The 23,205-nt window shown below is 44.0% G+C and overlaps 1 protein-coding gene and 1 non-coding gene across 2 annotated transcripts in view; both read left to right on the top strand.

The window, feature by feature from the left end:
• The first annotated feature begins 6,462 nt into the window (after positions 1-6,462).
• TRNAE-UUC (transfer RNA glutamic acid (anticodon UUC)) lies at positions 6,463-6,534 on the top strand. The gene has a single exon. It is a non-coding gene; the product is annotated as a tRNA-Glu (tRNA).
• A 6,300-nt stretch (positions 6,535-12,834) lies between these two features.
• MACROH2A2 (macroH2A.2 histone) overlaps positions 12,835-23,205 on the top strand; it is a 34,508-nt gene continuing 24,137 nt past the window's right edge. Inside the window, exon 1 of the mRNA XM_007454563.1 lies at positions 12,835-13,006. Coding sequence (XP_007454625.1) covers positions 12,835-13,006 — 172 coding nt within the window. The remainder of the gene's footprint in view (positions 13,007-23,205) is intronic.

Raw genomic sequence — 23,205 nt, 5'->3', positions numbered from 1 at the left:
CACCTGCCTCTGCTCAGCACACAGTCTGCTCTAGCTTTGAGAGCCCACAACTGGCCCAGCAGTCATGGATGTCTCTGGGAGCCCCTGGTGGGTCAGGCAGCACCAGGGGCTGCAGCCCACTCACCGACTGGTACTGGGCCACTCACCCACTGCCAAAGGGAGCTGCCATATCCCCTCGCTCTCCCTGAGCAGCTCCTCTTGGTTCAAAGCTAGTCCCCTGCTCAGGGCAGCAAGACAGATCACTGTAAAACAATACACCTCACTATTTGAAACTATTAGATTTTAAGGAAACAGGATAGCTTGTCCACTGTTCCGATTTGTTAATTCTCAAAAGAGCAAAAAGACGAAAGCCGGCTGGACCCAGTGAACAGTTTTGTTTTTATTATGTTTTCTGTGAATAAATAGATTCAGGAAGGCAAACCAGTTCATTTTCTTCTGGGGTGCGTTGCTAACTCAGAATCAAAGAGAGCTCAAAGTATTTTTATTCATTCATTTATATTCATTTCTTCATCCAACTAGTACCATAGGTGGCCAAATATATTTATATTAGAAAATAACATAAGGCTAATAACAAAGGAGCAAAAAAAAAACAAAGCAAAACAAAACTTAGCTCTGGTTCAACAAAGACAAAACGTCTTAAAAAGTCAGCATGTACTGCAGTAGCAGCAGATATCCTAAATCTACTCCACGTCAGCTGCATCCCGTGCTCTGCTCCCCACGCCTTCTAGAGTGCCCCAGATGGCCACATATCCTCTGACTCTGAATTATAAAGAATGTGCTGGCAGTTGAGTTTCCCGCCAGATTATTCCAGGACAGGACTTGAAATGCTTTTTTAAAAGGGAATGATTTGTAATGCAATAGTGTAATTTAAATAAATTGAGTTAACGCTTGGTTCTAATGTTCATGGTTGGTTAACTTGATTAATTTGATCCGAGTGTCATTTCAATGAAATTGCATTTGATACAGCTCTTACGTTATAAATTGTTAATGTACTTTAACATATATGACAATAAGATTATTGACTCTTCTCATTCACTTAAAGGTGGCCATGGAAGAAAATGATTTGGAAAATATTACTTGTGCAATAATGATTTGCCATTGGAGTTCATAAATAGAAGTGTAATAGAGCAAGTGATTTAGCTGGGACTACTGAAAATGGTTTTCACAGCTACAAAATAATACTAATAAACTTCTATTATTTTAATACAGTATTAAGGGTAACACACCAAAATATGTTAGAATTTTATCAGGTATGAGGCTAAGAGACTTTTTTCATACCCTTTAAAAATGTATTTCTAAAAATATATATATATATATTTCTACATATAGTTAATATAATTATATTGAATTCCCTTATGTCCTACCTAGTTTTATTTCATCTCATTTTATTCTCCCAAAGGATAGTTTTGAACTGACAAAGTAAAGATGCTTCATTGCAGGACTACTTTGTTTTTTCATAAATATTTACAGTATAAAATATTCTGAAGCACAATACTACAGATTAGGAAAGTATCATGGGAGCTAAAAATGAATAAATTGAATAAATTTCAGCAATTTTAAAACGAATCCATTAGGGTGTGACACTATGCATTTCATGTTTATGAACCTTACAGAAAACATTTAAAGTTTTTTTTTAATTCATTTCCATCATTAAAAAGCTATAAGACCTCTTAGTTTTAGATTTAAAATAATGTATATATGAAAGCATTTTGATTTATACACTTCTGAAGGGAATGATCTCAAAAGAGTATATGTATACATATAGCTGATTCTCTTTGTTGTACAGCAGAAACTAACACAACTATGTAAAGCAATTATACTCCAATTAAAAAATAAATAAAATAAGCTGTTCTGAAATTCTAGATCCTTTGTCACGGTGGTTCATCAGCCCAACCAAACTTCACCTGTGATACACTGGCCTATAAATCTCAAGTGTTGACTACTCTCTCTTTTTAAAATACACTTTGCAAAAGCTTGGCAGCAGAAAAATGGTCATTTAAATCAAGATTGCTGGCGGCTGCTAATGGACCATCTTGCCAGTTGGCTACTTTGCCTTGTTCCTCTTCAGTTTACGTATAATAAAAACTTCAAGAAGTTGTTTGAGGCATAAAAATTAGTTTACTCTTTATCAGTTGTTTATGCTTGAGTAAGAACTTATTTACCGCCTGCCGATGCAGGGGACACGGGTTCGTGCCCCGGTCCGGGAAGATCCCACATGCCGCGGAGCGGCTGGGCCCGTGAGCCGTGGCCGCTGGGCCTGCGCGTCCGGAGCCTGCGCTCCGCAACGGGAGAGGCCACAACAGGCCCGCGTACCGCAAAAAAAAAAAAAAGAACTTATTTAAATTAAAGGAAGATAGTGGTCTAAAGAAACCAGATTATTTTGTCTTTTCATAAGACAATCAGTGTATTAAGTTTGCTGTTTCTCACCAAGAGCAATTCATTGAATAAGGGCAAATGCTTAGGATGTTTCCTTTCTTTCTTCTCCCATCTGGGATGATAGTGTAGTTTTAAATATTGTTTATAGGAATCCCATATGCTATAATTATGCAAATACAGACACACTGAGGGTCTGATTCTGTGAGTCTTATACAGTCTCTTGATATGAAATTTTATATTTCTCAATTATCTCAGGACCAGCTAGTTTCCAGTGACTCACCTGGTGATGAACGTACTCTAAATTTTTCAGTGTGACATTCTTACTCAATTACAAAACACCTGAACTTTTCCTTTTTTTTTTTTTTTTTTTTTTTTTTTGCGGTACACGGGCCTCTCACTGTTGTGGCCTCTCCTGCTGCGGAGCACAGGCTCCGGACGCGCAGGCTCAGCGGCCATGGCTCACGGGCCCAGCCGCTCCGCGGCATGTGGGATCTTCCCGGGGCACGAACCCGTGTCCCCTGCATCGGCAGGCGGACTCTCAACCACTGCGCCACCAGGGAAGGCCTGAACTTTTCCTTTTACTAGTGTACTTACTAGACTAATTCCCAAATGATGTTTGTTAAGATGTTAAATTAAAGTCACACTTTTGTTTTCCAGTTCTAAATGATGGACTCTGAGCACTGAGCTTTCCTTCTCTAGAGCCCACAGAAATAATGGTAAAAACTTACAAAGAAAATAAACACTTCACAACAAAGGGGCAGGGGTCATCAGCAAATGGGAGATTTCAGCAAATTTCTTTCTATGACTGAAAGTACACAGGAACATGTGGATGGCATCACAGGAAGAGCCACAGCTAAGAATAAAAGTGGGAGGGAGCTGACCTGAAGGTGGGCAGGATGAAAAATGGGGAGTCATTGAAGGTCTGTCTCCAGAACAGCCAGGTGAATTGGCCTCTCTCCCTCCCCTACTCCTAGTAGAGCTTCTACAAATCTGGCATTTATCCTCCAAACTAATGATCTGAGGTTTCTTCTCTAAAGAAATTGAACAGCTACAGGGCAGGTCTAGAATTTGGAGGATGGGTATGGCTCTACCAGGTAAAATTCCCTCATTCTGGCATTTGGAGGCTCTCAGTTCCTAACCAGGGACCCTAAGGTGATGCCTGCTAATTGGCATGCCCTGCACATGTACCCAGAAGTCCGAAACAGGAACCATGCCTACCAAACAGCATCTGAGGAAAGTTTTTCTGTCCCACCTGCCTGTAATAAGCAACCTTGTCTTTCATTCTTAAATATGAACGCATGACCAAAGATCACCAGACATGTAAGAAAAGCCAACATGAAAAAGATGAAAATAAATAAATAGGACAACTGACTGGATAAAATAATTTAGAGAAAGAAGATGTAAACACATCCCAACTAGTTTCAGAGAGATTGGAAGACATGGTGCATTCATAAAAGAACAGGATGCTATGAAAAAAAAACCATCAGAGAACAAGAAGAACGTTTGGAAATTACCAATATGATTACCAAAATAAATATTAAAAAGACTGAGAAACGGAAGGAAAAGATTAAGGGACTTGTGACTTCCCTGGCTGTCCAGTGGTTGAGACTTTGCCTTCCAGTGCAGGTGGTGCAGGTTCGATCCCTGGTCAGGGAGCTAAGATCCCACATGCCTTGCGCCAAAAAAATCAAAACATTAAAAAAACAAACAAATCCAGAAGCAATATTGTAACAGATGCAATAAAGACTTTAAAAATGGTCCATATCAAAAAAAATCCTTAAAAAAAAAGGGTTAAGAGACTTGGGGGAGCAATCTAGGAGGTCCAAGACCTGGTTTGCAGGCGTCCCACTAAGAGACAAGTAAAAGGAGAAGTGGGAGAAATAAAGAGATGGGAAGAAATAATCAAATACATGACAGGAAAAAATTTCCAGGAGTTATGAATAGTCTTCAAATTGAACAGGCTTATCATCAAAGTGCTGACACCTAGATACATCCTTGTGAAATTTTAGAACATACAGAGAAAATTTTAAAGCTTGGGGGTTGGGGGCTACCAAACTTCTCTGTAACACGGGAGGCCAAAAATGATGGATCAATAGCTTCAAAACGTTGAAGCAAAATGATTTTGATGCTATTAGCAATTTGGATGCTAGAAACTCTACCAAATAATAATCCAAAGATCATTCAATAAAGACAATTCCATTTGTGTAAGAAAACAAAATTTACTTCTCAGTACTGTCTGTGAAGAGATAAAAGGAAAACAAGGGAGAAAGCCAAGAACGAAGAAGCCAAGGCATCAGGGATGAGCTGGGAAAGGTGACCACTGGGTAAAAGAACCACTCCAAACTGGAGCCCAGCTCAGAGGGCTTCAGGAACAAAGTCTCTGGGAAAAAAGTGCCCCCTGCAAAGAGCAGTGTGACTGAGAAGCTGGGTGATTTTTAGAATATGGTAAAGGCACATTTCTCTTTCGTCAACAAGAACAGAGAAAAAGTACAGTCAACCCTCATTATTCACAGATTCCATATTTGCGAACTTGCCTACTCACTGAGATTTATTTGTAACCCAAAATCAATACTCGTGGCGCTTTTGTGGTCTTTCAAAGACAGGCACAGAGCAGAAAAAACTGACTCATCCACTGCACACCTTACCCGCTGAGGTCAAACAAGGCCACACTCTACCTTCCTGTTTCATCTCCCACCCTGCATACGAGGGTCTTTTTATGGTCTATTTAGTGCCACGTTTTTCACATTTTTGTGCTTTCTGTTAGTGATTTCACTGTATAAAATGGCCCCCAAGTGTAGTCTTGAAGTGCTGTCTAGTGTTCCTAAGCGCAAGGAGGCTGAGCTGTGCCTTATGTAGAAAATATGTGTGTTAGATAAGCTGTATTCAAGCAAGAGTTATTGTGCTGCTGGTCTGAGTTCAATGTTAATGAATCAACAATTCATATTAAATAAGGTGTCGTTAAAAGAAACATACATCAAACAAGGTTTTGTACTGATCCATTGATGAAAAAGTTGTGATCAGAGGCTGACAGCAACCTAACCCTGTTTCCCCAGGAATGATTGTTCACTACTCGCTAATTTAGTGTCCTGCCTACTTTATAGAACAGAACTACTGCACATAACAAGGATCAAATGTACTTACATGCATACATCATTTTACTGCACTTCACAGATATTGCTTTTCTTTTTACAAATTGAAGATTTGTGGTACCCCTGCCTTGAGCAAGTCTACCGGTGCCATTTTCCCAACAGCATTTGCTCACTTCATGTCTCTGTGTCACATTTTGGTAATTCTCACAATATTTCAGACTTTTTCATTATTATATTTGTTATAGTGATCTGTGATCAGTTGGTCTTTGATGTTACTATTTTAGCTGTTTTGGCTTTTTTTTTTTAGCAATAAAGTATTTTTTAATTAAGGTATGTACATTGTTTTTTTAGACACACTGCTATTGCATGCTTAATAGACCACAGTATAGTGAAAACATAACTTTAACATGTGCCGGGAAACCAAAAAATTGATGTGACTCACTTTATTGGGGTGTTCTAGAGCTGCACCCACAGTATCTCCGAGGTACGCCCGTAGTAACTTGGGCGCGTGGGGGAGGCTTTACGAGAAGACATGATCCAAATGTGAAGCCAAGTAAAATGTGGAATGACGTTGAACAACATGTTTTCAGAACCAAGAGACTCCATTTCTTGATACTAAGACACAAGGGTCCTAGTGTTGGACCACAGAAATGTGAAGCTAACATCCCACTTGATTCTGAAGGGAAAAAGAGTTACAGAGTCTTCATCATATAAATGCTGTTCATTGGCATTTAACTTTCAAAATTATACCTAGGGACAAAACGCAGGAGATTTCATTATGTGATTACAGAGCAAAATAGAAATGTGATAAATCGGGATAGTGGAAAGTATAGAAGACAGAGGTGGAAGTACGGAGGTAAAGATGGGAGGAGAGGACCAGGGAAAGACTGGGGCCCATACATCCTCATTTTACATGACAGTGGCTTAGGAGACAGTCCCTAAAGTTGGTGGAATTGGAAATGGAGATTGAAGTGTATTATTTAAAGTTTTCGGGAATTCCCTGGTGGTCCAGTGGTTAGGACTCTGTGCTTTCACTGCCGGGGCCCGGGTTCAATCCCTGGTCAGGGAACTAAGATCCCGTAAGCCGTGCGGCACGGCCAAAAATGTATAGATAAATAAATGAATAAAAATACAGTTTTCAAGGCAATCAATGGAGGAAATAAAATAATAAAGTTCTTTACCCTTTTTGCTTTGTTTTACTGTGTGCAAGTATTAGATTTAAAGATAAATTCAGAATTTTAAATAACTTCTTTAATTTTCTTGTTTTCCTTGCTTTAGGGTGGCCCTGAGCAAGTCATAATTATGTTGCAGCTTGTACAGACTCACAGAGAACTTAGGGTCTCAGCCATTTTTTCACAGAGCCCTTAAGCCAGAAGAAATGCCTTCCATTCCATTTATTAAGTGGTTTGGTCTCAACAACCTAATAAGTATTTCTGTCCTGACAATTTAGTAGCTCTTTGAAAAAATAATAACACGTGATTTAGAAGAACAAAGAACATTTGCATCCTGTTCTTAAATTACAAAGAGGGTGTGGACACCTGTTGGACATTACACGACTTCTCACACCTTGGAATCAGATTGGACACTGCCACTCATTTTCTGTTCCACACTGATTTTCACCCAGCACTTGCTTTTAATCACAACAGCCAAAATTTCAGCTTTGCAAAAGATATGGCATCACCAAAAAGAAAACAGCACACACACACACACACACACACACACACACACACACACACACACACAAAAGATAGTACAATCTACCCTGAACCTCTGGTGGAACCACAATGAACTAGTAGTTGTGGAGGCCAACAGAGGTTGACTATCACTGTATTTCACTTGAAAGCTTAAACATTAGCTGTTGTGGGACTTCCCTGGTGGCGCAGTGGTTAAGAATCTGCCTGCCAGTGCACGGGACACAGGTTCGAGCTCTGGTCTGGGAAGATCCCCACATGCCGCGGAGCAACTAAGCCCACGCGCCACAACTACTGAGCCTGTGCTCTAGAGCCCATGGGCCACAACTACTGAAGCCCACGTGCCACAACTACTGAGCCTGCATGCCTAGAGCCCGTGCTCTACAACAAGAGAAGCCACCGCAATGAGAAGCCCACACAAGGCAACCAAGAGTAGCCCCCACTCACCGCAACCAGAGAAAGCCCGCGCACAGCAACCAAGACCCAACGCAGCCAAAAATAAATAAATAAATTTTAAAAACAAACCAAAAAAAACATTAGCTGTTGTGTCCCGGGGTCCCTTGGCACACAGTTTGGAAACCATGGCTCTAGCATCTGTTCAAAACTTTATCATAAGCTGTCATGCAAGTTCACTGGAAAATATTTGAGGACAGAGGCCATGTATATTCCACAACATCTAATATCATTTCTTGTTCAATAATAAATGCTCCATAAATACTGTCTTTCATTGAATCTCTGATGTCACAGATTGCAAGATGCATACTGATTTCTAGAGACAGTAAAATGTTTTTTTAAAAAGGCACATCATAAAATCAACGAAATACAAGTTATTTAAATAGGCTAGTGTGAGTTTACTGTCCATGTCTGAGTCAGTGCCGCAATTTAATATTTAGCCTTGTGACACCTGTAAAATCTAACTCATTGGTGTTCTCACGGGCTTAAAACCCAAACATAAAAACAAATCCTAAAATAACAGAGTCCCATACTTCCCCAGCGCACACAAAACCAGTGGTGTTCTACCAACTGCCGTGCTCCTGGAGGTGAAAGGAGTAAGCAGGCAACACTGCATTCTCCTTGCTTCTTCCCTGAGTTTTATTCTCCTGCCCCGCGCCGCAACTTAACATGCTTAAAACTCTTCTGTTCACTTTGAGAGTAATTATGAGACTTTATACTGTGGTCATACCTTGGTCTTTCAGATGTGGAAGGACAGGCATGATGCGGATCTCGGTTGTATCTGGTCTGCTTCCCAGTTCCTCTCACATCCTCCACGTAGTGTGTATAACCACTGGAAGAGCTGCATCCAGCCATATTCTTTCTTCGAACCTATAAACAAACATCATGTACTATAGTCCTTAAGCTCTGCCTAATTAGAACAAAACTTGTTTTCGAGCAGAAGGTAAATAAATGTAAACATTTAAGTATTAGTCTGATGGAAACAGATTTCCCATTGCAATAGTTCTCTTTCGATGAGTGGCCCTCCACTGAGATTCAGATTCACAGGAAGTAGATAAAAACACATTCAAGTTTTTAAACTCCTGACTTCCCAAGACTGCATAGAGTCAGGGGAGGCCTAGAAAAGAAGGAAGTTAGAGGTTATCACTTCTCACCACTGTAGGCAGAGTCCAGCGCAGGCTGGGGGGCTGGGGGATTTAGAAAGTAGGGTCTTCTCTCTAGTGGGCCAAGGAGGCTCAACACTTCCTTCCATCTGTGGGTTCCGGCGGGTGTGACCTGTCAGCTCCTCTCTACTTCCCCTAAGGATTCCTGGAGGTAGAGTCTGATTCTTACAGTGTGCAGGGGCCTCCCAGCCCTCAGGGCCAGGAATTAGGCACCTGGCTGCTTAAACTCAGCGTGATGTCTGAAAATGTTACCAGAGGGGGACCCCTTCCAGGGCCCTAAAAGTGGGTTCTTGACTAACCCTCAGAAATGAATTGTCCGAGGAGACACACCTACTGACAGAACAAAAGGCTTTATTGGAAAGGGGCGCCTGGGCAGAGAGCAGCAGGGTAAGGGAACCCAGGAGAACTGCTCTGCCACGTGGCTTGCCGTCTCAGGGTTTATGATGGTGGTAGAGTTGTCTGGGTTTCTGGGTTGTCTCTGGCCAATCATCTTGCTTGTGCCCATACTTGATCGGACTCAGGGTCCTCCCTGGTGGCACTTGCATCTCCCAGCAAAGATGGATTCCAGCGTGAGGGTTCCTGGGAAGTTGGCAGGACATATCGTGCTCCTTATCAGGACCTTCTGTTATGAGACAACTTATGCAAGCGGTTATTATCGTGCCTGGCCAGGGTGAGTGGTTTTGGTTACTGGTTCCCTATCAAAAAGATGGGTCCCCAGACACAAAGAGCTCTCTAGTCCTATTGAAGCACATGCAACAGTCAATCTCACACTTAGATTCAAATGGTGCTGCATCCCCAGCTCTAAGGCCCTAACCTAGAGGAAAGTCTAGAAGCCAAAGAAGGAAAGTCTCGTTACAAAGTGCTGCATTTGGGGTGATCCCTACATTCTATAATAGTCAGCTCGTATGTTTCTATTTGATCTAACCCTGACTTTCCTTTCCTTTCCTATTTTATCTTCATGAATGTGTTAGGCATCAATCCCCTACAGTCCTCTGTTTTTCTTCTACTGCCAGTCCTTATTTCCAAGTTTTAGGGCAATTTGTGACTCCACTTGACTGATACTGGGAAAGTCCCTGGGTGGCTTTATCCTGCACACCTAGTCATTCCCTGTCTGTTTTCATTTGAGAAAAATGTATTGGGGGGTGGGGAGGATGAAGGGGTCCTGCTTTGTGGTGTTTGTGTTCCGTGCATTTTTCTCTCTGTAGGAGAGATTATGACCATCCAGCACATCGTATGGTATCCACAGAGCATGTCCATCCTGTGATGGGCTTTTCAGGTGGTTTCCTTGGCAACCAGACCTACTAATCCTCCCCCTCCCCCCACTTATCAGTAACTAATAATCGGTTTAGCGGAGTCACCAATACTAACACATCTTTATGCACCTGCACAGGCTCTTAACTCTTCAGATATCATTTCTTAAAGAGACTGAGCTTCTTTTCCAGAACCATTTGAAAGTGCAGTTCTGAAGACTGGAATGTTTAAGACCAGAGGGACCTTCAGGATCAATCAGTCACCTCCCTGCTTTACAGATGAGGCCACTCAGATGACACACACAGCTCCCATAGCTAGTCATGTAGAAGTGGGACCACACCCAGGGATTCCTGCCTGGTCCCAGGCTCTTTCCACCACACCAGGGGCCACCCCCATTCTGAACGCCACCAGCGGGTAGCCAGCATGTGCCATGTAATTGTCCCTAAGAGCAGGGACTGTTGAACATTGCTTTCGTGTTCCTTGTCCCCTGGGATAGCACTGACTACCAGCAGGTATTCTGTACACTCATCGATGCCTGACCTAAGTTTCTTCAACATGAATTGATGGTTATAATCCTAATATGCAGCTACCTGCTTCGTCACAGAGAGGACAGCTGTAAGTGGATTTATGAGAGTTTGCAGCAGAAGCAGAGAAATGTGGAAGTTCTAAAAAAAAGTGATGCTGTTTTATCCCTGTGCCTTACTGGGAAAGAGAGAATGTTCTCAGCCTATTTGCTCATCTTTGCTTGTACTTAACTTTGATGAATACCTACATCTCTTGGTGGCAAAACGACACATAAAATAGGAGTGTAGTAAGTACATACGAGCATACAAAAAGAATGTATGTGAAGTATATAGTAATATGCCTCAAACTCATGTCATTTACCTCAGAGATAAGAGGGTGTTGAGAATGGGATTTGTTGCTAAATTCCATAGTTCTTATATAAAACTCCTCAGTCATACAGAGTTATCGGATACTTTAGAAAACTGAACTCTATGTTCAATCTTCCATCCAGATTAAAGAAATCCCAGGTTTGTATCTTTCATATTAGCCATGCATTTATTTAGCACTTTCTTCCATCATATTCTTACCCACTTTCTTAGGCCTTTTCATTGCCATCTTTGCTGTTAGTAAACTAACTGAGCCAAAATTTGAGATGGCTGCCTCAACAGATAGAACCAATTTCGATTTATTTTTGACCTTCTCATTTTCCATCCCCAGAGGAAATGGCAACTGAGAATGATGTTGCCCTTGGGCCAGAGAGCTTTAATTCATTAACATTTTTTCCTAGAAAATTTTTGTTTCCTTTTCTTTGGTTCTGCTTGTTTGTAATTTGCTTTTACTTATTCTGGCTTATGTTCCTTTTTTGGTTACAGTACTCCCTCCACCAACAGGTTTAGCTCCATTACAATTCTCTGAATTAGTTTTAGCCTTACAAAGGCTTTTTCAGAAGTATATAATTATTTTATCTTCGCACAAAAGATAGCTTCCTAAAATAACACAGAATCATATACGTGTCTCTTGGTGCACTGTACTGAAGTCACCTCTTCGTGCTGACTGAAGTTTCTCCCCAAAATCAACCTGGATTCCCCATTCTAAGGAGCAAAAGCTTGGGTTGAATTCTGGCTTTTAATTTGCTGTGTTACTCTACATTAGCAGAGTCAATAAAACTGCCTCTTCTAGCATGTTTCTGTTTTTAAGAATGCTACAGGGGGGAGGGATACATTGGAAGATTGGGATTGACATATATGCACTACTATATATATAACAGATAACTAATAAGGACCTACTGTATAGCACAGGGAACTCTACTCAATACTCTGCAATGGCCTATATGGGAAAAAAAATCAAAAAACGAGTGGATATATGTATATGTATAACTGATTCACTTTGCTGTACACCTGAAAGTAACACAACATTGTAAATCAAATATACTCCAATAAAAATTTTTAAAAAAGAATACTACGTTATTAGGGAATTTAGAAAAGTGCTTGCATCTGAGAAGTGTACATCAGCTCTGACTTGTGGGTCAAAGCTAACCATTATGATAGCCATGGCCATATTAACTTTGTACTATTTATTAAAAGAGGCAGAAGCAAATCAGGGCAAAGGGGAACCATATTAGTTTTCTTGTTGCTGCTGTAACAAGTTATCCCCCAAATTTAGTGGCTGAAAACAATACAAATTTATTCTCTTACAGTTCTGGACGTCAGAAGTCCAAAATCATTTTCAATGGGCTAAAGTGAAGGTGTCAGCAGGGATGGTTCCTCCCGGAGGCTAAGAGGGGAGAATCCATTTCCTGCTGTCATCCTGTCACTACTCTCATCTCCTCCCTCCATCTTATAAGGACCCTCGCAATTACATTAGGCCCACCCAGATAATCCAGGATAATCTTCCCCACCAGAGCATCCTTAGCTTAATCACATCTCCAAAGTCTCTTCTGCCATGTAAGTAGCATATTCACAGGTTCTGGGGATGTTGAAGTGGACCTCTCTGGAGGCTGACCACAGGACCATGGCCTCTCTCTCTGGCCTCTCCTACGGAGGCTGGGCTGGATGGGTGGGGTGGGGAGTTGTTCATGGGTGGGCCTGCCGACCCCCAGCTCCCCATCTGCAGCACCCTGCGGTGGCAGCTAGGTCTGGGCTGCCTCCCCGGGGCTATCAGGCATGTCACACGAGCTCTGTGGCCACACCACGGTTCCCAAGCTGTAGGCCAGTCGCCCTTCCTTACCCTGCCACCTTTCCTTTCCAGCATTGACTTAGTGCCGGGAGGCCACCGTGTCAAGCAAGCTGAGAGCAAAACTAAGGCAAGATGTCGGGCCGGAGCGGGAAGAAGAAAATGTCCAAGCTGTCGCGTTCAGCCAGGGCCGGGGTCATCTTCCCGGTGGGGAGGCTGATGCGGTACCTGAAGAAAGGGACGTTCAAGTACCGGATCAGCGTGGGTGCTCCCGTCTACATGGCCGCGGTCATCGAATACCTGGCAGGTAACATGAACACGCAGGGCAGGTAACCCGCTCCCAGATCTCACCTTCCCCTCGGCCCCTGCAGACAGGCTGGGCAGGGAAGCCTTGATTCGCCTGTGGCTGTCTCAAGGTCGCTCTGCGCAGTAATGGGGTTTCAGTTTGCCTGCTTGGCTAAAACCAACTCCTGCAGGCTTTAGGGGAGGGAAGAGCACATAAGGGCAGAGGATCAACATGGAAGGAAGAGAATCCACAATAAAGTGTCTTTTACACCAGTCCCAAGAAAGGTGTGTCTTGCTGTAGACAAATGTAATACGTAAATTTCTAGGTTCCCACAAAAGACAAACTATGGGGAAGATAGGGGCTTGCTATTCATTTTGCAACAGGAGTCTTCACTTTTACTTCACGGTCCTCACTAAACCTCAGCTCTCCTGCTGTATTGAACCTAGGGCTCAATGTCCATAAATAATGTTGAGGCCAGCATTGAAAGCATCTTCAGTTGGTTCCATGAAGCCGGCAACGTTTTAATTTTACTCTCCTTTACAGAGGTGGTTCTCTGTCTACAGATACATAGGAAAGAGTTTCCCATGTTGGTTGTTAAAATTATTTTTTTTACTGAAAGATGATATTTTTGTTGTGTGTGTTCTTTACCTATTTGAGTAACTTTACATTTAGCTTTTTTTTTGTTGCTCTGGAGGTTGGAGAGAAGCACTGGAGGGCTCTGAAAGTGAAACCAATCAAGTGTGGTAGAGCAGTGCTTTTCAAAGTGGGGATCACTCCAGGGATCTTGTTGACAAGGTCAAGAGTAGGATCCTGTTGACCAGTCTCAGGGTAGGACCTGAGACTCTGCATTTCTAACACACTGCTGTGATGTGATGCTTATGGTGCTGGTCTACAGCCCACTCAGAGGAGCAAGATTTTAGCCAGTCTTTCAGCAGCAGGTCTAAAGGCCTGGGGAATGCTTTTTTAAAATGCAGGTTCCTGGCTGCATTTTTTTTTTTTTTAACTGTACGCGGGCCTCTCACTGTTGTGGCCTCTCCCGTTGCGGAGCAGAGGCTCCGGACGCGCAGGCTCAGCAGCCATGGCTCACGGGCCCAGCCGCTCCGCGGCACGTGGGATCCTCCCGGACCGGGGCACAAACCCATGTCCCCTGCATTGGCAGGCAGACTCTCAACCACTGTGCCACCAGGGAAGCCCTGGCTGCATTTTTTTTGTGTGTGGTACGCGGGCCTCTCACTGTTGTGGCCTCTCCCGTTGCAGAGCACAGGCTCCAGACGCGCAGGCTCAGCAGCCATGGCCCACGGGCCCAGCCGCTCCATGGCATGTGGGATCTTCCCGGACCGGGGCACAAACCCGCGTCCCCTGCATTGGCAGGCGGACTCTCAACCACTGCGCCACCAGGGGAACCCCTGGCTGCATTTTAAACCCAGGAATCTGATGGAAAAAAATCTCCTGGCTTGGAGGGAGAGGAGGGACTTTGAAAACGGTGACTGAAGCTTTAAAACAACCTTTAGATCTATACCACCCACTGATGCTGGAAGACCCTGAGTAACCCAGAGATTCCATAGCCTCCAAGCGGGGAGCCAGGATACCCTGACATCCTTCAACCCTAAGCTGTGCACTTTCTGCTTCACTACACTGCCCCATTATAATGTTTGTATAATCAAAATAATTAGTAGTTCCTGTGCCTCCACTTGGCAAAAGTCTAAACTGTGCATAATACAATAGAACAAAATTTGGCCTTTTCAGATTTTGTTGACTGGTGACTCTGTTCTTTGGTTCAGAAGTGTTTGATGAAAAAGCTTATGTTTTCCTTTTCATTCATTCAACAAATATTTGTCGAGCATCTACCTGTCAGTGCACACAGTAAGTCCTTAGACTCTTCCCTGCTAATAGCATTGGGCCATTTATATGATTTTTCATCTGTCTTCAATTAGAGCCACGAGACCTCATAGCTATGCATTCTATAGCCTGAATGTCACACTCTGGACTTTGAGCCAGCACATCCGTAAAGATCGATAGAGTCTCTCAAAGTAGGATGTCACCCATTTTCTCATAGTCTTTCATTCACTCAACAAACATTTATTGAACACCTACTATGTGCCAGGTGTTATTCTAGGTGCTGAGGATACAGCAGAGACCAAGACAGACAGGAGTCCCTGCCTTTGAGCAGAATGCATTCTGAAGGGAGAAACAGCAAACAAATGAGGGAAGTGTATGTGGTCCAGCAGATCGTGTTAAGTGCTCGGGGATGAATAAAGCAGGAAAGGAGTTAGGCTTGGGCTAATTCCAGGAAGTGGGGAGCTGAGGGGAGGCCCCACTGAGGGGCTGGCATCTGAAGGAGGCCAGTGGGTGTCTGGGGGGGCCCTCGGGACAGAGGGAAGCAGGTGCTGGGGGTGTCCAAGGAGCAGCAATGGGGACAGAGGGCTGCGGCTGAGGGAGGAAACTTGGACTGTAAATGAGGCCTGAGGGAGAGTGGCTGGTGGGGGCAGAAGAGCTTGTCACGGGAGCTCTGGAGGGTTTTGAGCAGATGTGAAAGACCCTGCCTGTGGGGAGGGGGGTACAAGGCGGGGTCAGGGAAAGCAGCAGGAAGGCAGTTGCAGAGATCCAGATGAGAGATGTGAAGTTAGGGTGTAGGCAGTGGAGCCTCCGAGGAGTGGTCAGAGTACTGAGATATCTTGAAGGTGGTCAGAGTACTGAGATATCTTGAAGGCTAAGTCAGCAGGATCCGCTGACGGGTTGGACAGGAAGTGTGAGAGAAGAGAGGAGGAGCAGCTGGAAGGATGCTGTTGCCAATAACACTCCTTCCCCAGGGCCAGTCCCAGCCGCCAACACCGTCCTGGGTCAAATGGAGAAGATGAAGCGGGTCTTCTGAGGCCCAGAACTGTCTTCCCGGTGTCCTTTCCTTCCCTTCCTTTTGTGCTTTTTTCTCCCCTCCAAACTCAGGCTGGAGTTGACAGTAGGGGCTTAGATGTCAGCTTAAACCTGATTTATCAATTTGCCAGCTCTGTTACCTTGGGCTAATTTCCTTAACCTCTCTGAGCTTTGGGTGTTTCCAGAGCTAATCTCATTTAACTCCATTAATGAGCCAATGTATGCAAAATGTCTGGTGCATAGGATGCACTCAATAAATGGTAATTCTTCTCTCTCTTCTATTAAGAGCTGATGAAATAATTCAGGGCAAAGTGTAATGAGTAACTCTGTTAAGGTGGTATATTTGCGGGCTGCATTTTTATAAGACAAGGAGTTTAAGCCAAAGGAATGAATCATTATTGCAGGCCATTGCTGAGTAAGTAAAAAGGGGATTTTTGTTACTTGTTTTCTTTTGTTTTGTTTTGGAAGGGGGCATGAATTGATTTTGTTTAGGGAAGAGAGTTCAAAGTGTGAAAGCCTCCTGTCACCCTTGAAATGACCTTTAACATTCACGACAACAAATATTGACTGAGTTTCTCCTTTGAATCAGGCCTTAAACATACAACGGAAAACAGACAGATGTGGTCCTGCATTCCCTGCGTTTACATTCTAGCAGAGTTGACTAGCATTAAAAACAACACAATAAGAATGACATTCATGTGGACAGGGAAGCCAGAGGAGCTTTGTGAAGCAGGGGGAGGCTGCCTAATATAAAGCAAGGACTGTTAAGACCTAACCAGGGGTGTAAAGCAATTATACTCCAATAAAGATGTTAAAAATAAATAAATAAAAATAAAAATAAAAAAGACCTAACCAGGGGGACTTCCCTGGTGGTCCAGTGGCTAAGAATCTGCCTTCCAATGCAGGGGACTCAGGTTCAATCCCTGTTCAGGGAACTAAGATCCCACATGCCATGGGGCAACTAAGCCCGTGGGCCACAACTAGAGAGCCTGCATGCCGCAACTACAGAACCCACACGCTCTGAAGCCCACGCACCGTATCGAAACATCCCGGGTGCCACAACTAAGACCCGACACGGCCAGAAATAAATACTTTAAAAGATTGGAAACCTGGGCTTCCCTGGTGGCGCAGTGGTTGAGAGTCCTCCTGCCGATGCAGGGGACATGGGTTCGTGCCCCAGTCCGGGAAGATCCCACATGCCGCGGAGCGGCTAGGCCCGTGAGCTATGGCCACTGAGCCTGCGCGTCCGGAGCCTGTGCTCCGCAACGGGAGAGGCCACAACAGTGATAGGCCCACGTACCTCAAAAAAAAGAAAAAGAAAAAGAAAAAAAAGAAAAATTGGAAACCGAAGTTTAAAAACAAAAGACCTAACCAGGGCTTCCCCGGTGGCACAGTGGTTAAGAATCCGCCTGCCAATGCAGGGGACACGGGTTCAAGCCCCGGTCCGGAAAGATCCCACATGCCGCGGAGCAACTAAGCCCGTGCGCCACAACTACTGAGCCTGCATTCTAGAGCCCATGAGCCACAACTACTGAGTCTGCCCTGTAAAGCCCATGAGCCACAACTACTGAGCCCATGCACAGCATCTACCGAAGCCTGTGCTCTACAGCCCGTGATCCACAACAAGAGAAGCCACCGCAATGAGAAGCCCACACACCACAATGAAGAGTAGCCCCCGCTCGCCGCAACTAGAGAAAGCCCACGCGCAGCAACAAAGACCCAACACAGCCAAAAATAGTAAATAAAAATAAAATAAATTTAAAAAAAGACCTAACCAGGTTCTCAATCCTGCTTTTTAAGAAATTGATTGATTTAAAATCCTGATACCTGGGTCTTACCCCAGAGATTCTGAGATACTTCTGGGCATCAGGATTTTTTAAAGCTTCCCCAAAAGATTCTGATGGGCAGCCAGGGTGGGGAATTGGTAGGAGATGGCTAGATTCAGATGGGTTAATTATCAGTTTGGGGAGAAACAAGGGTGAAGATCTAAAGTTTAGAGGAAGTATGTGGCCCCTTCCAGAAACGAGGCATTTCTGTGTACCTGGAGCAGAGCTGGGAAATGGGAAGGGTGAGAGCTGAGATGGGGGAGCAGGGGGACAGGTCCTTGAGGGCCACATGAGAGTGTGCACATTTTGCACACACATGCCAGGGGGGGCATCGAAGGGAGGAGGTGGCATTCTGGGGGCCGCAGGTGGGCTTTAGGTGGAGAACAGTTGGTGGGAAGCAAGATCAGAGTCCAGGAAACCAGTGGGGGCTGTTTTAAAGTCACTTTTGAGAATTGACAGGGGCCAGGACTAGGGGTTCTCAGTGGAGACGATGAGAAGAAATGGGCACATGTGGGAGCCGTCTGGAGGGGAGAATCAGCTGTGCTCAATAATGGGTGGGCTAAGGGGGGAGGCCAATTTACTTCTCCTCTCAGATTCATGTCTATGGTCTCTGAAGTTCCCCTCTCCCACTCACTGCCTCCGAGAGGGGACCTGGGGCCACAGGAATAGCCAAGTAAGAAAAAGCTGGGTGCCAAGACATAGAAACAACCTAAATATCCATTGACAGATGAATGGATAAAGAAGATGTGGTACATACATACAATGGAATGTTATTCAGCCATAAAAAAGAACAAGATAATGCCATTTGCAGCAACATGGATGAAACTAGAGATTATCATACTAAGTGAAGTAAGTCAGACAGAGAAAGACAAATATCATATGATATTGCTAATATGTGGATTCTAAAATATGACACAAATGAACCTATCTATGAAACAGAAACACAATCAGGGACATATAGAATAGACTGGTGGTTGCCAAGGAGGATGGGGGTGGGAGAGGGATGGAGTGGGAGGTTGGGATTAGCAGAGGCAAACTGGTATATATAGAATGCATAAACAACAAGGTCCTACTGTACAGCACAGGGAACTATATTCAATATCCTGTGAAAAGCCATAATGGAAAAGAATATGAAAAGAATGTGTATATATATACACACACACACACACACACACACACACACACACACGCACATATAACTGAGTCACTTTGCTGTACAGCAGTAATTAACACAACATTGTAAATCAACTATACTTCAATATAAAATTTCTAAAAAAAAGAAAAAGTTTTAAAAATAGCATGTAAAAATGCAAAGTCATATCTCACAAATGTTTGAAATTCATGAACCATTCTTACTTTCTATTAAGTAAAACTATACCAAGAAATTATCCATATTTTAAAGCCCATTTTAATTCTTCCTAGAGCAGATCCCCAAATTTAATAAAATCTATTAAAAATTTAAAGATTTTATAAATACAAAAATAAAATCTACACCAAATGCAGAAAGAAAGGAAGGAAGGGAGTGAAGGAGGGAGGGAAGAAGGAATGAAGGAAGAAAGAAAAGGCTGGGTGCTACTTAGCCAAAAAGAAAGTTGCACGAATTTTCAGGAACTTGGGGAGGAATAGCAGTCAGCCTTGCCTGATTTCTCTGGACTGGCTGCCTGACCAACCCCAGGTTCACACATCATCATGATGTTACAGCTATATGGCATTTCTGGTCCCAACCTGTTGGGGGAGGTTGCACGCTCCGGCAACGAATGCGTGCTGGACTGCTCATCTAGAAGGTCCCTTGCACCTGAGACATCCACCAGCCTCCCAGAATGGACATCACATTCACACTTCAGTTTATCAATCTTTAAATGCTGGCCCAGTTTACATCTCCAATGTAAGTGAGGAAAAAATGGACTGCAAAAGCAAGCCCCAGGCTCTGGAAAAGAATTTTGTATTCATCAGCAGTAGATATAATATAAATGTAAGATATTAAGAATGAGTAATTTATAATCGTTTTATGGTGAGAAAATGTTCTGTAATATATTTTTAATTGATAGGACAAATAGGCCTTAAAACAGCATTGAATTTCAGGGCACTTCATGAAATCATTATGTAACAAAGAAACCTATCATTTCCAGACAACTGGGTCTATCCATTTAACACCAAGCATTTATTTAATATAATGATTTTTCAGTTTTTACATTTGTGTTTCGAAAAGATCACTTTGGCAGCCAGGACCACGTGTGTGGTTGTGCAGGTTGTACACTGCACAAGGACACACATTGAAGGGAGTATCATTCACATCATAGACCTCAAAGAACTGTGACTAATTATGAGCATTTCCAGCAGATGGCAGTAAAGGTTCTTGTTCTAACAAAATTAGGGAAGTCAGGTGTCTTGAGGAAGGGGCATCTTTTTCTAATTTGCACAAAGGTGCCCTGGGCCAGTGATGGCCTTGTTGGCATGGATCTGGAGGAAGACAGAACTGGGGGCAGGAAAAACACTACGATTATCTGGGCTGGAAAAGAAGACAGCCTTAGCTCGGGTAATGGCGATAAGCTTGAAGAAGAGGGGCAAAGTTATTTAAGATTCATGAGGCTGGGGGCTTCCCTGGTGGCGCAGTGGTTGAGAGTCCGCCTGCCTAATGCAGGGGACACGGGTTTGCGCCCCCGTCCGGGAGGATCCCACATACCGCGTAGCGGCTGGGCCCGTGAGCCACGGCCGCTGAGCCTGCGCTTCCGGCGCCTGTGCTCCGCAACGGGCGAGGCCACAACAGTGAGAGGCCCGCGTACCGACAAAAAAATAATAAAAATAAGTAAATAAATAAGTAAATAAATAAACTATAGGAGCTTCCCTGGTGGCGCAGTGGTTGAGAGTCCGCCTGCGGATGCAGGGGACACGGGGTCGTGCCCCGGTCCGGGAAGATCCCACCTGCCGCGGAGCGGCTGGGCCCGTGAGCCATGGCCGCTGAGCCTGCGCGTCCGGAGCCTGTGCTCCGCAACGGGCGAGGCCACAACAGTGAGAGCCCCGCGTACCGCAAAAAAAAAAAAAGGTTCATGAGGCTGGAAAAAGAGAGGGAGAAGGAGAGGGAAGGAGAAGGAATGACTCCCCGGTCTGTCTGTGGATGGAGCTGCCAGCAGTCCCAAGGGTGATGGGAGGAGCCTGTTTCGAGGAATAATTTGGATTTGGGGATGTGGTGAGCTTGATTTACCTGTGGCACGCCCAGGTGGCATCATGGCAGGGCTGGAAGTGCAGATCTGGTGACATGGGAAGGAAGGTGGAAGCAGGCGCTGTGAGTAGATGGGGTTTCCCCAGAAGACTGCAACGCCTGAGCAGAGCAGAGCGCCCAGTCGGAGCCCAGAGACACCGCCACCTAGTGGTCAGGTGGACAAGCGAGCGGAGGCCAGAGAAGGAGACATCGTGTGTTCTGTCCCAAGCCTACACTTGCTGTGGTATTTCCCATCTCCTGTGGGCTGGGCTATCCAGTGTTGGTTTAGATTGTATCCAAAATGAGCGGACACGAGCTCTTCCAAAATAATGTGCATGATGAGCTTTCCAACCTCCTTTTTGGCTCCAGAAATCATTCCTTTTACTATCAGATACTCAGCTGTATCCCAGATGGTTACTAGTGCTGGAAGTGTGACTTGCGAGAAGTGAGAGGTTTGCTGTAGAAGTCTCCAGACCTCCGTGGAAATCTCCACCACTTAACAAATTATGATCTTCCAACAAAATTTGCAGTGAAACAAATGTGTGACATTAAATTCAGTTTTCCTATTGATTGCCAGTTGACACACAAGGATACCTGTGTTCCCAAAATCAATAAAACCACTCAAGAATGTAGCAGACTTTTATAGTTCGTGTGAATATATTTGTCATAACATTTGAAAATATTAATAATGATTAATGTTATTTCAAACATTAATGTTATTTCAAACATTTAAATGGTGGAGTCTGGCCCAAGGAATGTTCAGACTAAACATCCAACGGAGAAAAGAACTCCTTGGTCTAGATTTTCTGCTATGTATTCTTAAGTTTTTTTCTCTTTAAATAAAAAAAGTTCTACCTCTGCTTTTGCACTTGAGCACACGATCAAGGTTTTCTTTCTTATAAATTATTTCGGAAGAGTTAGTCCGAGAGCCCAGCCGCACTCGGGCAGAGCCTCACCTGTGTGCCTGCATTGTGCTGCCTGACGAATCGCTGCCTCTAGCCTCTTCCCGTGGCGGCATTCGATGACAGATTTTCCGTCTGAGAATCCAGTGTCTGTGCATCTGGCTGTCAAGCTGAAAATAACCTGACCTTCAGGGGCTTCCTGAAGGCTGGGAACGTGTAGGGCTTCCCATTAGCCATGCCTCTCATGCTGACGGTTAATTTGATGAACCCCAAGAGGATGCTTAACTGCTTCCTCTAAATGCAGGAGACAGAGGGAGGACAGTGATGGTCCAAGACGCTAAATGAAATTCAACTTCTCAGAAGCTTAAAACTCGGAGGCTCCTTGACCCCCTTTCCGCCCATCTGGAAAAAGGGTTGAGCGGAGTTCTCCTTCCTCCCAGGTGTGGGCCCCTAGCAGCAGCCCCTAGCAGGTGCAGGAAAGTCCTTTAATTGTGCTCAATGGGGTGCTGTACATTTTAACCTAGAGCCATAAAGCAAGCCTGTTTGTGAAGACTTTATAACTACACCTCTTTTTGATGGGTACCTTTTTTTTTTTTTGCGGTACGCAGGCCTCTCACTGTTGTGGCCTCTCCCGTTGCGGAGCACAGGCTCCGGACGCGCAGGCTCAGCGGCCATGGCTCACGGGCCCAGCCGCTCCGCGGCAGGTGGGATCTTCCCGGACCGGGGCACGAACCCGTGTCCCCTGCATCGGCAGGCGGACTCTCAACCACTGCACCACCAGGGAAGGCCTAATGGGTACTCTTTTTAAACGAAAGAAAAGCTGGGCAGAAATCTGAAGGCAGCAAACCAGATATCTAATATGGCGTTAATTTCAAATACTCTGTCCTCCAGTCCCAACAAGCCTGCTCATATTTCTCAAACTACAGTGCCCCAATCTTTGATTCAGAAAATGCGGTGCCATGTAAATGAATCGTTGGCAAACACAATATTCCTTGCTTAATAACCCAAAAAAGATGTTGTGAGAATGAATTTGCAGTGATTTAGCGCTTTTCATTATGGAAATGCCATATAAATATTTAACTCTAATGCTTATTTTATTCTAATTTTCTGTTAATCACATTTGCTTAGTTAATATGGCATACTTATGCCAAGTTTTTATTTTATTGCCATAGATTTTACGAATGATGGCAATTGCATGCGGTGTTTTATTTGAAATTAGGTTGATTGCAAAAATTCATGCAGAATCGCCTATTAATTTTAGGGTTTAGTATCTATGCCATTGTACCAGCAAATCCCCCCAACACACACACATACACACATACCTGCACACATACATACACACAACACATTCATGCACACATGCCCATACAATTTTCCACCCACGTATAACACACTGGCACATTGCCTCTTTCTTTAGGGAAA

Source organism: Lipotes vexillifer, unplaced genomic scaffold (genome assembly GCF_000442215.2).
Source record: "Lipotes vexillifer unplaced genomic scaffold, Lipotes_vexillifer_v1.1 scaffold708, whole genome shotgun sequence".
NCBI classification, from domain to species: domain Eukaryota; kingdom Metazoa; phylum Chordata; class Mammalia; order Artiodactyla; family Lipotidae; genus Lipotes; species Lipotes vexillifer.
This window is presented reverse-complemented; position numbering and strand designations above follow the sequence as displayed.